This window comes from Elephantulus edwardii, unplaced genomic scaffold, assembly GCF_000299155.1.
Source record: "Elephantulus edwardii isolate Elephantulus edwardi_28Jun2011 unplaced genomic scaffold, EleEdw1.0 scaffold00224, whole genome shotgun sequence".
Lineage (NCBI taxonomy): Eukaryota > Metazoa > Chordata > Mammalia > Macroscelidea > Macroscelididae > Elephantulus > Elephantulus edwardii.
This window is the reverse complement of record NW_006399974.1, coordinates 133,807-149,326: the sequence shown is the minus strand read 5'-3', so window position 1 is coordinate 149,326 and position 15,520 is coordinate 133,807. Positions and strand designations below refer to the sequence as shown.

General features: G+C 36.8%; 1 protein-coding gene across 1 annotated transcript; it reads right to left on the bottom strand.

Moving 5' to 3' along the window:
- Positions 1–3,019: 3,019 nt before the first annotated feature.
- On the bottom strand, positions 3,020–15,085 carry GBP5 (guanylate binding protein 5). The gene is made up of 10 exons (XM_006898230.1): positions 14,896–15,085; positions 14,285–14,412; positions 12,790–12,899; positions 11,929–12,125; positions 11,321–11,563; positions 7,797–8,077; positions 6,883–7,095; positions 5,917–6,019; positions 5,447–5,628; positions 3,020–3,145 (listed from the first exon to the last, which is right to left on the bottom strand). The coding sequence occupies exons 1-10, from the start codon at positions 15,083–15,085 to the stop codon at positions 3,020–3,022; spliced, it is 1,773 nt and encodes a 590-aa protein (XP_006898292.1).
- Between the last annotated feature and the right edge of the window lie 435 nt (positions 15,086–15,520).

Below are 15,520 nucleotides of genomic sequence, written 5' to 3'. Positions count from 1 at the left end.
CAGTGGTTGCACCATTTTACACTCCCACGAACAGTGAATAAGGGTTCCAGTTTCTCCACAACCTCGCCAGCATTTGTTGCTTGCTGTTTTGTTAAATTTTGCTATTCTTACTGGGGTGAGATGATATCTCATAGTTGTTTTGCATCTCTCTCAGAGCTAGGAATTTTGAAGATTTCTACATGTACTTGTTGGCCATCGGAATGTCTTCTTTGGTGAGGTGTCTGTTCATATCCTATGCCTACTTTTCAATTGGATTATTTACCATTATATTGTTGTGGTTCTCAAGTCTTTTATAAATTCTAGATATAAGTCTCTTATCTGACATGTCATTGCCAAATACTTTTTCCCCAGTCTGTGGCTTCCCTTTTTACGCTGTTGGAGAAGTTTTTGGATGTGCATGGGGATTTGATTCTTAGAAGGTCCCATGCATCTATTTTACCTCCTCCTAGTTGCAGATTTTTCAGGATACTTGGAAGACTGTTTATGTTGTGAATTTGGACTACTAGAGTTCAAAGCAAGACTTTTAAGACCTGCCACAGTGCCACTGCCTAATGACTTGTTAGGTAATATATTGAATCCTCTACTCTATAAACCTATGAATATAATTTTCAATAAAAAATCTCCACATAAATAGCATGGTTTTATATTAAGAAAAGAATCCTAAACTGATAGAACTATGGTAGAAATGAGAGGTGTATGATTCTGGCTCTTTATTTACTATTTTAAATACTATACCTGCTCTTGATCCAAAGTTCCCGTAACTTTATTTTTTAAATTCTAGAGAGCAGCCAAGTTGAATAGCTGGTATTAATATTAGGCTTTGTGCCAAAAGCTAACAATATGATAAAGAAGCTCAAGCACCTAAAATGAAGAAAATGATGAACAAATCGTTTCAACTTTGCAATGATATTAAAAAAGTCTACAGTATGGACAACATCACATTTTAACAGCACAGCATCTCATCCAGTCTTGGAAAGTCAGGAAGGAGGAGACAATAAGCAAAAACTAAAAAAGGAAAACTCATTGCCATTGAGTTGGAATTGATTCAGGGCTGACCAAAGAAGAATCAATATCTTTGAATTATGGTGTTGGTGAAGAATATTGAATATTGAACATGGACAGCCAATAGAACTTTTTTTATAATTTTTTATTTTTTATTTATTTATTTTATTGTATTTTTTTTTTACAGAGGTTTTGGATTTCCATTCATTCAATAGCCAATAGAACTTTAAAGGCATGGATAGTGAAACTTCATCTTCTTTACTATGAGCATATATTCAGGAGAAACTAGTTCTTAGAGATAGACATCATGCCAGGAAAGGCAGAGGGTAGGCAAAAGAGAGGAAGATTTTCAACAAGATGGATTGATGTGGTCACTACCACCATGGCTTTGACCGTGACAGGGATTGTGAGACCAGTGCAGGATCAGGCGTGGTTCAGATCTGTTGTTCACATGGTTGCTATGAGTCATAGTCAGCTTGATGGCGCCTAAGAAAAACAACATAGCTGCCCCTCCACTGGGTTTCTTTAAATAATAGGTGAAGAGATTGCCTATCTTTCTCTCATGGACTTGCTGGTGGATTGAGACTTCCAGAGACGCTTGAGCTTTAGATTAGCAGTGCAACTTGCTATGGACTATGCCTCCGGAACTGAGTGTTAGCAAATTAAGAGTTCAGGATGAGGAAACAGGAATATTTTAACAAGTTTGTGTCTGATGTGATAAGGATCAAGATCCAAACATGACATATTTAACAAAGTAGAGATTTTGGTAATGTTGTTATAAAACTTTATTTACTGGAATAAAACAAATAAAAGGTCTAATAAGGAAAATTTTATTTCCTCTTTAAAGTAATTCTTAATCTCTGTAGGGAAGCTAAAATGTCTTTCTCCTAAATTTTATAACAATTAAAGAAAAAATGAAGTTAAAAAGTAATGTTTTAGTTTATGACATTTTAACAGCAATGTATAGTTGATATATGCACAACTAGATAGAATTTTAACTAATCTATAATGTTGTTGTTGTTGTTATGTGCCGTCGAGTTGCTTGCGACTCATAGCGACCCTAATCTATAATAGTGTAAGAAAATATTGCCAGTTTAAAATATGACTACAAAGAACCAAGATAATTGAAATTTATCAGGAAAAGTAAGCATCAGAATTTCGGCACCATTATAGCATTTGTATAACATTTTTACAAAGTAGAAAGGCCATGAAAAATGTGACACAAAAATGATATAGTCCAGTGTCAACTACTTCAAGTTATACATTGTTGTATTTAAGCTATTTCCTGAATGAGGATGAACAAGAGGGAAAAGTTTGTTTTGGTTGTTTGGGGTTTTTTTAGTGCTTTAGCCTAAGAATATCTTCTATTATTTACTGGTAGTAGTAAACATGTTCTGAAGGACTTGGATTTTACTATAAAGCTATTTTCCTTTATCTTGGTCCCAGAGTGCTAAGTACTCATAAAGTACCCAGAAACTAAGCAACCTCCATTCAGTTGAGAACTGTGCATTGCCTCTATTAAGGAGCTAGGTTAGTTTTTATTATGTTTGGCACCTCTATTTGTTGTCATTTAACATAACCAGCTGACAGGAATGCTGTCCAACGAAGCCCAAGACTTTGTTGTGCTTGATTTGTCTTACACATGTAAATAGCACCCGCTAGTCATTCACAATAATTTGAGACATGAGTGGAAAACTAGAGGGTTGGCATTTTGTTGTTAGAGAAAACTCACTCTCATGGAAGCAACCTAATATAGCCCTTACATCTAAGTAGTGATAAAATATCACCTATTACGCAATTTATAATTTCTTTTAGAAAGTGACCATCATTTTTACTCTTGGACTGTTGAGATGAACATTTATCATTATCAGCATCTCTCTTTATAGCTCTATTCAAAATTAAACAGAATACTTATGAAGCTTATATAAATAGTAATTTGTCCCAAGGTCTAGGGTCTCATGGGTCTGTTGTACCCTTAGTGAGTGGGGAATAAAAGAATTTTCTTATGTTTATCCCTTTACATTAAAATACAGCCATGTCTTGATGACCCAGCAGAGTGGCAAGCTGTCTGAAGCTGACGAAGCTCTTCTTGAAGTCTTCTTTGTTCAGCTTGCATTCTCTCATTGACCTCTCTGAGGTGTTCCTAAAGGGTAAATAAATGACAGAACTTTAGAGCTTAGACCAATTCATTGACTTTTTCTTACCTAATTTGCTACCACAAAAACAAAACAATATTTTTGACATTTCCTTCCTTCTTTTAATTCATCAATAGTAATGTTGTTGTTGTTGTTAAGTGCTGTTGAGTCATAGATGACTCACAGAGACCTTATGAACAAAAGACCTGGATACTTGTATATATTTCATCCTTTAACCAAGTTCGTAGAGTTTCTGGAGGCAAGCTATTTCAGAGGTGGATGCCACTCCTGCTTCCAAGCTTGTTTTAATCGGGGAGCTTCACCAAACACTGTCCACCATGGGTAACCATTATCACATTTGACATCACTGTCACAGTGTTTAGCATCACAGCAACCACGAGTTACCTCTGTACAGCAAATGGACACACCATTGCTAGAAAGTTTGAAAATTCCTCTTCCTTTGTTAGTGTTCATTTTACCTTGTTTTCCCTACTTTTGTGACTATTCACCAGTTATCTTTCTTTTAATACCAGAAACCTCATCATCTATCTCTGAAATGCTGATGTTTCCAGGCCTCTGCTTCATTCTAAACAACCTCATTTGTAAATCTCGGTGATATCTTGAATGGAAGGCTCATTGTTACACAGGTGAATTTCTGACATATTTATAAAACAGAAGCTCATCCAGCAGCAGGGTGTCTTGGTGACATCTACACTCAAGTGAGATGTTTAAGTTTTAAATGAAGGAACGTGCTCTATAGCTAACCAGTTTTGGTAACAGGAATAGAAGGACAGAGTAATGACACTAAGGACCCCATATTGACCATTTTACCATTCATGGCAAAGATGTAAATGAAAATATCATAGAATAACATTTGAAAAACTAGGTAGGCTGGGCACCCAGAGGGAAAAAATAGGAATTTCATACTAGACTTGTAGAAGCAAAAACCCTACAGATGCTGCTAAATGAGGAAGACAGTTTTAATAATTTGTTACACTTTAGAAAATGAGTATTTAGTTATCTCTTTGGAATCTCAGATTTTTCATCATTTAGAAAAATGGGCACATACTGTTTGTGCCTCACAGTGCAAAGCATGTAAAGGGTATGTACAATACTTGGTAGATAAAAATTATTGCTTATTGACTGACAGTTATACTAAAGAATAGGATGAAACAAAATCAACAAGTTAAAGACTTTCAGTATTAGAGAAGCAAGTCAGAGTAAGGGTGGAGAAACAAAAACATGAAATTAATTAGTAAATTTATCTATGACTAAAGCAAAGGTTGAACAGAGCTGTTAACATGGTAACAGAAAAAAAGACCACAAATTAGAAATATCCTTCATATTTATGTAACAAATTATAGTTCTTACTTCTCTAAGAACCATTTCAAATTATTATTCACTCATTTAATTATCAAAACAATGCTGTAAGCTATGTATTTGTATTATCTCCATTCTACAGAGAGAAAAATGAGCCACAGAGAGGTTAGATAAATTCCCAATCACATAATGGTTATTAAGTAGTGAAAAATTGGAGTCAAATATCAGTTTGAGGATTAGAGTGCATTTGATTTAGACTGTGGTCTTTCCAATCACTTGCTATGCATCACATCTGAGAGCTGGGCAAAGGATAAGGAAGACAGAAGAAGGATTGATGTATGCCTTTGAGATGTCATTTTGGAGAAGAATATTGAATATTCCATGGAAAAAAACAAACAAATGTGTCTTGACGAAAGTGCATCCTTGGAGGCAAAGATGATAAAGCTTGTCTCACATACTTCAGGCATGTTACTAGGAAAGGCTATTGCTTGGAGAGGGACATCATGCTTGGAAAGGTGGAGGGTTAGCAAAAGAGAGGAAGAACCTGAACCAGTTGGGTGAACAGTAATTGCTACAATGGACTTGTCATTGCAATGAGGGAATAAGGATGGCACAGGGTAAGACTGGGTTCAGATATGTTGTTCATAGAGTCACAGTGGATCATACTAGACTTGACAGCACCTAACAACAGCAATAACAAGCACACAATGTGGTTCAGAGTCCTTCTTCTTGTCAGTGTTGAAAATATCATCATTAAAGGAGCTCTGGTGACCTGCTAGAAAGGAGCTGCATTGCCAACTCAAAGGGATACAGTTCAAATCGACCACCTGCACTGTGGGAAAAATATGGATGATCTCCTCTGAAGATTTACAGACTTTGAAAACCCTCTAATGGGTCAGCTATATGTTGGTTCCAACTCCACAAGAAGCAACAATAACAACAACATCATTAACATGAGAAGATTGCAATGAAAATGATCGAATTGCTACCTGGAGTCTGCGTTCCTTCTCCCTCTGTTGCGCTGCCAGCCTATTTGCTCTTTCCCTCTCCATCTGCCTCACTTGTTCCTGGTGGAGTCTTTCCCTCTCCTCCATCATCAGCTGCTGCTCTCTTTGAATCTGCTTCAATCTTTGCGCTTCAGCCTGAGCAGCCTCAGCTCTTTTACGTGCCTCTGAGGAAAAACGCATTGTCACAAACTCATTTAGGACCACAAGTGTCCCTTGCCTCTAATTCCCACCCTTATTGTAGATAAAATTCTCTTGGGTCTGTGCCCGTTGCCTCCCTTCCTCATCCAGATAAATAGATACAACTCCTCTTCAAGTGTTACTTCTGTGGGCTCAGGTTCTGAGAAGCATCTTTGCCATTCCTGCTCTAATTTGATGATCCAGGTGGCCCAGCCTAGTTAATGAAAATATGTAGAAACAACTGGTCTGCTTAGTTATTTTCTATTTCCTCTTACCTTCTTTCTCTTTTTCCCTTGCTGTGAGAGTCAGGTCAGTCTGTAGAATTGTAGCACTCACAGATTCCTTGGATACTAAATACTTCTGCAAAGTATTCTCAGCCTAAAAATGCCAAAAGTGTACCGTTAGAATAAGAGATAGTGATTAGAAATATAGTAAACATCTTTATTTATGTGTCCTCACAACATCATTTCCTACCTCGAAGGGCAACTGTCAAACTATCCCTGTTACAGAGGTGAGGACTTGGTCCAGGCTGGTCTAATAGATATATGCCCTCCAGACACAAAAGATTTGCTCACTTCTGGGATAGTATGGCTATCTGGATTTTTTTTTCCTTTCTTTCTTTTTTTTTTTAACTGAGATGGATGGTGGGGAAAAATTCTGTGTCCTGAAAGTGAGAGCATTAAGGAGTAGGTAAGCTTGGAGCTGTTACCATTGTCTTCAGTGCTATCTAGGATAAGGATACTTAGGTAAAATTTGAGCCAAAAAGAGGAAAAGGAAATATATTCAATGAAGTTAGATAAAGGTGCAAAATCAAACTTTGACATTGTTTGACTTCCTGATTATAACTGTACTCAATCTAAACTAAACCTTTTATTTTTACATTTTGTCAGCATATAAATTAGAGCTTTTTTCCCTTGAGTTTATTTTAGTTGTCAGCTGCCTGTCCTGTGCAACCCAAAAGATTCTGCTTTAATAGAAGTTGCAATAAGGGTCTATTAATTTTGCTGATATTTTAGTTATAAATAATTTTATAGCTATTCTTAGAGCAAAATCTTGCTATAGGAACACTAATATTTGCTGTATAGTAGGTTTTCTGTTTACTATTGAATGAAAATGTAACATAAACTTCATCCGTGTGTCTCTTTATGTGTCTTTCCTCTTGTTCTCACTGATTTTTAAAGAACTCCCATCCCTGTTTCCCATTAGTTTTCCAAACATAATTGACAGAAGTTAGAAAATACCTCAATTCCCTTTCTAGGCTTTTGATAGTAATCATTCTTTAGGCTTTCTGTCCTCTTCAGGTACAGACTGTGCCCTCCAGGTTTAGAATAAGTCCCCTGCCTCACTTCTTCTTCTAGAGGACCGAAGATCTCCTGAAGTAAGGCTGAGCAATGATCAGATGACGCTTTCAGATTCTGTTCTGAAAACTCCTTCTGCTTTTCTTTCAGCTGAATCTTCAAAGAAACAGAAGTCCAAGGAGAAGATGTCAGCAGTCTGTACTCCAGATAACAATTCTGAAACAGAATCTCCTTTTTTAAAAGAAGTTGGAAATCTGAACCCCTTTCTCTCATAGCTGTGATCCTCAGACCACACATCTTTAGTTTCAGGCCCAATCTTTTAAAACAATTCATCGTTACTGAACATTTGTGGTTTTAAGTATTATACTGGACTTGAAATTTCAAAAGAGAAAGTCGTTATTGGAGTAATAATCATACTAATAATGCCATATTTGTTTTTCATTACATCAATTTCTTAGCATTTGGATAGAATGCTAACAACCTAGTCTAGAAGACCTTGATACATTTTTTAGAGGATGTAAGTGGAAGTTTTGGTATTTAATTAATGAAAATAAAAAGAAATACGTAAAAAATATGTTTCAAAAGAATAAGAATATTCAAGAAATTGATCTCACAGAGATAACATGGTATTAGTGGATTATATGTATATAAAAGTTTCAAAATCTAAAGGTCCAAGTAGAGTCTTACCCCCTGTTCCCCCCAAGAATAATAATATCTTGGCCACATAAGTGATTATCTTTGCTTTCCTGTCTAGTAAGAATTGCTTTCTTTAAGTAAGTCTTTAATATTACCCCTCTTTCCATTACAACACCTTTTTTCTTCTGGCTCTAATATCCTTGGGGGAGGACAAAAATTACCTCTAATTCTTTCTGGAACTTTTGGTCCACATCCTTGAAGGAGTTCTTCGTGAAGACCTCGATGGCTTCTCTCTCAACAGACATGTGCAGGTCCAGCAGCTCCTGGAGGGTTTCCGTGGGCAGCTGCATTTTCTGACCCATTTGCTGGTCATAGTGAGCAACGGCCTTTTGCACAGCAGCTGTGTTCTCTATCTGGGCCAAAGCCAGGACTGAATTCTCTATGCTGGGCAGAGTCCCACTGTTGATCGCATTGACATAGGTCAGCACCAAGCTCTCTAAACCTTTATAAGGGTAAATATGCTAGCATTATTTTCAAGATAAGAAGTCATGTTCTATATTGAGTACTTTTCAAAATATTAATTGAACATTGCATAGACTGTACTTTTTAATCATTCTTTACAGTGCTAAAGTAGCTCGGATTAAGTTCCTCTGGGGAATTGTTTGACCAAGAAATCAGAGATTTCACTCCTGGGGAAAAGAGACTATGCTCAGAGTGAAACATGGAAAGAATTCAAGACATATATGTCATTGTCCACATTCCATCCATATCCTATAAAGACATGACATGTTTAAGCAAATATGTATTCATTTTATTAGAGTGGGATAAACCTTTTGCTTCTGTACACTTCCCTGTTTTCAATTTTCCTCAGATTTCTAGTCTTTTCCATTTTCCTTTATTTCTTTCATATTAGTATGACAACACATACATGACTGATGCTCTCAGTAGAATATACATAATATAAGCAAAATGGACCTTCTTCACCTTTACGAACTTTCCTAGGCCTCTTTTCTTGTCCTTAGCATTCTTTACTCAACTTATTTCAATAACACAGGCAAAATTTACAGAGGAGATCAAGAAACATATTGTCTTGGGACGGACTCCAGTCAGGGACCTCTCCAAATTACTGAGGAGCAATGATGACGATTGTTGTTAAGTGTCGTTGAGTCATTTGTGATTCATAGTGACCCTACATATAACAGCTCTAACCATGATCTATCCTGTGCCAACCTTATTGTCTCTGACACACCTACCCCCATTACCACCGTCTCTGAATCAATCCATCTCATTGAGGGTCTTCCTCTCTTGCACTGTCCCTCTACCCTCCCAAGCACGATGACCCTCCAAGGACTGGTCCTTCCTTGCAACATGCCCAGGATATGTCATAAGAAGCCTCAGAATCCTTGCCTCCAAGGAACAGCCTGGTTTCACTTCTCCTGGATAAAACTTTTTGTTCTCCTAGCAGTTCATAGTATATTCATAACTCTTCTCAAGCACCACAGCTGAAAGGCATCAATTCTCCTTCTATCATCCCTATTCATTGCCCAGCTTTCTGATGCATAGCAAGCAATCGTGAAGACCGTGGTCTGGATCAGGTGCACTTTAGTCTCCAGGATGACATCATTCCTCTTCAGTACTCTGGAGAGAGCTTCTAACAGCAGACTTTGCCAATGCAATTTGTCTTTTAATTTCCTGGCTGCTCGTACTAAGAGTGTTGATTGTGGAGCCAAGCAAACCAAAGCTATAAGCCATCTCAATCTCTTCACCGTCTATCGTGATGCTGTTAAATGGCCCCGTGGTGAGAATCTTTGTTTTTATGATGACAATATAAGGACAACAGTGTAACTGATTCAGGCCACGGGGGTCTTTTAAATCACTTGCTATGTATATAGAGCGAGAAAAGAAATAAGGAAAGCAGAAGAATTGATATCTTTTAGCTGTTGTATAGGAAAACAGTACTGAATATTCCATGAACTGCCAAAAGAACAAACAGATGTGTCTTGGAAAAACTACAGTTAGAGTGCTCCTTGGGGGCAAAGATGGTGGAGCTTTGTCTCTCATACTTTGGACATGTTGCTAGGAGACTATTCCTTGGAAAAGGATATTATATTTGCAAAGGTAGAAGGTCAGCAAAAGAGTGGAAGATCCCCAGAGAGATAGAGAGAGCAACACAGTGACTGCAGAAATGAGTTCAGTGTGTCACGAGTGGTGATGATGGCATATAATAGGATATACATGTGATATATAAATAATAACCCACAGACCCAGGTCTGTTGTTCTCTTGAGTCTGTTCTTAGACTCTTTATGAGTCCTACTTGACTAGACAGCACCTAACAACAATAACAAGACCTAATCTCTTCTAGCAATATATCCAAAGTATGTGAGATGAAATTTTGTCATCTTTACATCCAAGGAGAATTCTTGCTGTATTTTTTCTAAGATATATTTATTTGTTATTTATGACAGTCCGTGAGATAGTCAATATTCTTCTCCAACATTACAGCTCAAAAGTATCAATTTTCTTTGGGTGTGTTTCTAGGAAAGGCTATTCCTTTGAGAGGGACACCATGATTGGTAAGGTGAAGGATCAGAGAAAGAAAGCAAGACACTCAATGAGATGGTTTGACACAGTGTGACACAGTGCATCATTGGACTCAAGAATGTCAGAGATGATGAAGATGGCACAAGATAAGTCAGTGTTCACATCTATTGTTCATAGAGTCGCTAGAATGATGGTTATATCCATCTTGTTAAGGGTCTTCCTCTCTTTCACTTAAGACAACCAGACTGTGAAGTCTGCTCAGACTCTTTGCATTCTACACATCTTAGCCTTCTGTTTGTTTAATGTTTGTATTCACTAAGTTCTGTTTCTAGAGGTCTTGTTCTCTTTGCAGTTACCACAGTCCATGATATATAGTAAGTATCTAATATAGTTGTGAATTTAAAGCAGGAGTGGCATCCACTTCCTAAACAAGCAGCCTCTGGAAACTCTATGAACTTAGATAAATGTTTATAGTTGTAAATGGGCTTCAGGCCTTTTGTTCATAGGGTCGCTATGAGTCATACTTGACTTGAAGAAAATCAACAACAACAACATGTAATTGTTCCAATCCATGTGGTTTCTTCTGGTTCAACAGTGGGTTATTTATAGGAATAACTTCTTTAACTTAGTCTATTATTCAGGTTATGATCCTATTTTAACCTTCTTTGGAAAGACAGTTAAAAAATCCACTAGATATTATTTACTACTCATTTGAATTTAACAAATATGACAGCATGATTTACTTCCTGGTTGTTGCTGTTATGTGCCGTCGAGTCGTTTGAGAGTCATAGCAACCCTATATACAACAGTCCTAAACCCTGCTCTATCTTGTGCCTCTGACACACCCATCCCGATTACCCCAGTCACTGAATCAATCCACCTCATAGAGGGTCTTCCCCTTTTGCTCTGTCCCTCCACCCTCCTAAGCATGATGTCCCTCTCCAAGGACCTGTCTCTCCTTACAACATGTCCAAAGTATGTCAGACGAAGCCCCAGAATCCTTGCCTCCAAGGAGTAGCCCGGTTTAACCCTCTCCAGGATGAATCTGTTTGTTTTCTTGGCAGTCCATGGCACATTTAATACTCATCTCCAGAACCACAGCTCAGGTGCCTAAATATTTGGCAATACTGGAAGAAATATATTATGAAATCATGTCCTATTCATTGTGTTGAACTGAGGGAAATTCCTAAAAAAGTTACTCACGAGGCCCATTGACTTTGATATCTCCTGGAAGAATCTTGACCTTGGAATGACTGAAGATGTAGGAACAGAATTCTGCAACTTGTTGGACAAATTCAGGATCAAGTTCACTATCATCTAGAGCCTCAAGTTGGGCAAGCTTCTTCCGTTGACTGGGCAAATCAAAAACAAAGCACTTCTTCCTGGGAAAGAACCTTTGTATACACAGACGGGGCAAATTGAAAGTTTTTACTCTTTCATCAGTACCTGGAGAAGGAAAAATAATTTTTACTTGAGATAATATTGATATTCATTTTAAACTTGTTTCGTCATTAAACTTTCTTTCTTGTTATTTATTTAGTTATATCTTCACAAGTTATAATAAGTAAGAAGATAGAAAGTAATTTAGTCAGGGAAAGGGAAAAAATAAAAGTAGTCCCAGGAACTTGGAAATAATGACAATCAGTACTGATTATATTAGTTTATTCTAATTTTATAATATTTATTATTTGGTAGGGTATCTATGCGATGAAATGTCATGATGAGGAAACCATACATTTAACCACCTACACAAAAGAAGGAATTTTCTGTATTACTTTCCCTTTTCTTTCAAAAACTGAAGTCCATGTTACCTTCCTTTAGACGTAGTGAATTTTCCAGATATTCATCTGCTGTGATGGCTTTTCCATTTGCTTCCAATTCTAGGAAAAAATCCCTCAGAGTCCACACTAAGTCTGGGAAGAAGCTCTCAAAGTGAGCTACATCTTCAGTCTCATCAGAGTCAGCTGAGGATCTTGCCCTGAGCAGATTTGTCAGTTCTGTTACTTTGCTGAAATGCAATTAAGGATAATTGGTAGAAATAGTATTGTAGGCAGTCTCATATTCAGTTCCATGTTTTGGAATCTTTACATTGCACAGCTTTAAACTAGTCCTTCACAGTTAAATTGTGGCCAAAAAATGGTTCTGGAACAAAATAAAATATTTAAAATTTGGGTGAACCTCAATAATTATCCTAACAGGAAAAGTTGCAGGTAAAAGCCATGCTAGAAACTTAATCTCTCACACAGAAGATAATGGAAGCATATTACTTGTATAGCAACCAAAGCTCTGCATTGTATCTTGAGAAAGCCAGAAACAGCGATGCCTCATTTAGATAGACTCCCACCACTCCCCATTCACCACAGTCCTGTCGATAGTCCAATCTCTCACACCAGGCTCATGAAAGGGCTTACTACATCTCTACTGAGTGTCCAGTTCCAAAGTTCTATTTCTATTATTACTCCCTTTCCAATTATTGTGGTAATCTCACATTTGTGGCCATGACTGAACCAGTTTGAACTGAAGTTATAAGGTTTTCCTCACAGGTATAGACAATTCATCTTTTCAACAGTAAAGACATGGTTTTTCCCCTTGTTCTTTCAATAGGTAGAGTATTTTTAATTGCAGGTTTGATTTACAAACAATTGGTGAGGACTTGAATCTCTAAAGGATACTAGAGTAAGTCTATAGCCTCCTGGTTGATTTTGTTCATGATATTATATACAAAGATGCTGCTCAGCAGTAAAGCTAGAGTAAAGATGTGGGTATCATTCTCCTCAGAAACCTGGAAGTAAAAAAAGATTTATTTAAATTAGGGTGTTCCTCAAAGAGTCATTGTTTAAAATAGCCGCGGATTTACAAATAACAAATTACATAAAAATTATTATCAGACACATATAAACATTTATTGCTTCTATCATCCTATTTGATAATTTTATTTACAATCATATTGTTTATTCATCAATTTCTCTCTTAATTTAAAGTTATATATTTGCAAAATGGGTAGTAGTCAAAGTTAGTGAGAAAATAAGTCTTTTTAAAAAAATTTTATTTTATTATTTTTTGTGTGTACCGTCAAATCAGATCTGACTGGTACAGGAGGAGATTGTCCCTCCTTCTCCAGCAGAGCATCTGGTGGACTCGAACCATGTATCTCTGGGATTGCAGTGCAGCTTGTTGCCACTAGGCCACCAGAGCTCCCTGAGAAAATAAATCTTAAACCTTATGTTTTTTAAAGTATTTAGAACAAATTTGTCCTGTAAGCAAGACATTACTTTTGAGTTTAGCTCAAAAACTAACTCTACTTGGGTTAGTTGTTTTTGAGTTTAACTTATGATACTTGATAAATAGTTTTCTTATAAAGTAGTTTTATGCACCAAGCAGTTTATATTCGTGATTCAAAGCAATACTGTCAGCTAAGTTTTATAAAAAGGAAACTATTGCTAATATTGAGGCTAAACATCTTTGAGTACTGGTAAATCAAAAACAAAAGGAAAACATTAATAAAAGGAAATTCAAGAGGAAAGTCCAGAATGTGCTGGATCCAGTTTACATCAATTCATGACATTTGATTGTGTGTATCTCTTCCAAATTAAAATTAGTCATGAAGATATAATTTAGGAAATTTGTTAGTGTTGCAAATCAAGCCCACTAGACTCACAGTTGAACATTAACCATACCACTGTTAGAAAAATCTCATGTATCCACTACTCAGATTATGTGTCAGATAAACCGTAGAGAAAATATGATCTGTGAGACTTGAATATTATATTTTTAAAAGTATTGGCATTTCTATTACTTGTCAAAATAAATCTTACAAGTATTAGTGCCCTGATATAAATATGTGTTCATCTACCTAGAGAGAGAGATCATTGTTCTCTACAAGGTGCTTGACAGTGATTCTCTTTGTTTCCTTTCTCTCTCACACACACATTATTTTATAAGTCTAGATTAGTTGCCTAATTGAACATCTATGCAATATGCCCTACTCATAATTCTAGCTTGTTAGTATTTTTCTTACTTCAGAGATTCTATACTTAGAATACTTAAAAAGGGAAAATAATATAGGGATACCCTAGTCAAATAGAAGTACAAATTTTGGGGAAAACAACTGATGTCAAGAATATTCAGAAATGAAGAGGTTAATCCAACCAAATCCTCTTTCCTTACCTTCTCAACATCCCCCAGGCCCTCGGTGTCAAGCACAACTAGAGTGTGATTCGGCTGACTGGGGTGTGGCACACACCACATCCAGATTCCCTTGGTGTGAGACTGCACTGTGGATCCAATGGAGAACCCTGCAGAAGGAAATAGAGATAACTTGAAGGTTGTAATAGCAGAGTGGTTTTGAAGTTTGAGAGCTTGGTAAGTGAGCTAAGATTTAAGGAAAGTCGGCTGAAGAAATAGCAGGAAGAACTAGAGAAATGGGAAAATGATTATAGCCAGTACCATTGGTTTGAAATGAGATCTATTTTAGAATAATATCATGTTCATAATAATATTTATAGCTATATTTATATAAATTGAAATGAATTAATTGAGTATTTTTTTTTTACTTGTTACAAGTGGATGATACATTTTTTCAAAGGAAATGGTAAGATTAAAAATTAAAGTGATGTATCAGAAACTGCAAGGGACCTTTTAAACTTCTAAAGTGGAGCCCAGATATTAGCTTTCAATAGTTATCCCTTTGTTTAACCATTACCTTCTGAAATCATCATGCTAGATAACGTAAAATAATCCTACTAGATATTAAGTTGAGCTTTTCTGGTGTTACTTACCCTGCTTTCTCCCAACCAACTTGTTCATCAGGTAGGATTTGCCTGTGCGATAGAGGCCCACAATAGCCACTATCACAAGAGGCTGGGTGATGTCAGATAGGACCTTCAGAGCTTCCTGATTAACCACCAGTTGTTCATTAATGTTCTCAATGAGGCACAGAGGGCCTGGCATGTGGATATCTGGGGCCATATCCAAGATGTTACCTTATCTGCAAGAGGAGAAATGAACTGAAATGGCTGGTTATTGATTGTTGTTCTCATTAGAAGCTACGCGATCAAGTGTGAATCCTAACAACCCAATAGGCCACAGATCTGAACCCTATTCTGTCCTTTGTCATGCTTATCATTGTTGACATATCTGAACCTATTGATGACTGTGTCAATCCATAACTACAAGCAGAATGTTCCTTTTCAAGGGATAGCCCCTCTGGACAATAGTGACAGCAGCAATGGACATGAATGTGTCAGCTTGTGAGGCTGGCACTGCATAGGACAAGGTTCAGATCTTTGTTCATGTGGTCACTATGAGTTATATTTGGCTCAAAGGCATCTAACAACAACAGTATTTCCTGACACAAGTCAATTTTAATTTGTGTTTTGTTATTCTCTTTATGTTCACAGGATT

What these genes read in the sequence shown, in the direction of transcription:
- GBP5 (XM_006898230.1), bottom strand. Translation starts at nt 15,085, where the DNA reads ATGGCCCCAGATATCCACATGCCAGGCCCTCTGTGCCTCATTGAGAAC. An exon ending in GCCTGGGGGATGTTGAGAAG is followed by an intron (nt 12,900 to 14,284) that starts GTAAGGAAAGAG and finishes TTTTACTTCCAG; the next exon opens with GTTTCTGAGGAGAATGATAC. An exon ending in AGTTCCAGAAAGAATTAGAG is followed by an intron (nt 7,096 to 7,796) that starts GTAATTTTTGTC and finishes GTTTCTTTGAAG; the next exon opens with ATTCAGCTGAAAGAAAAGCA.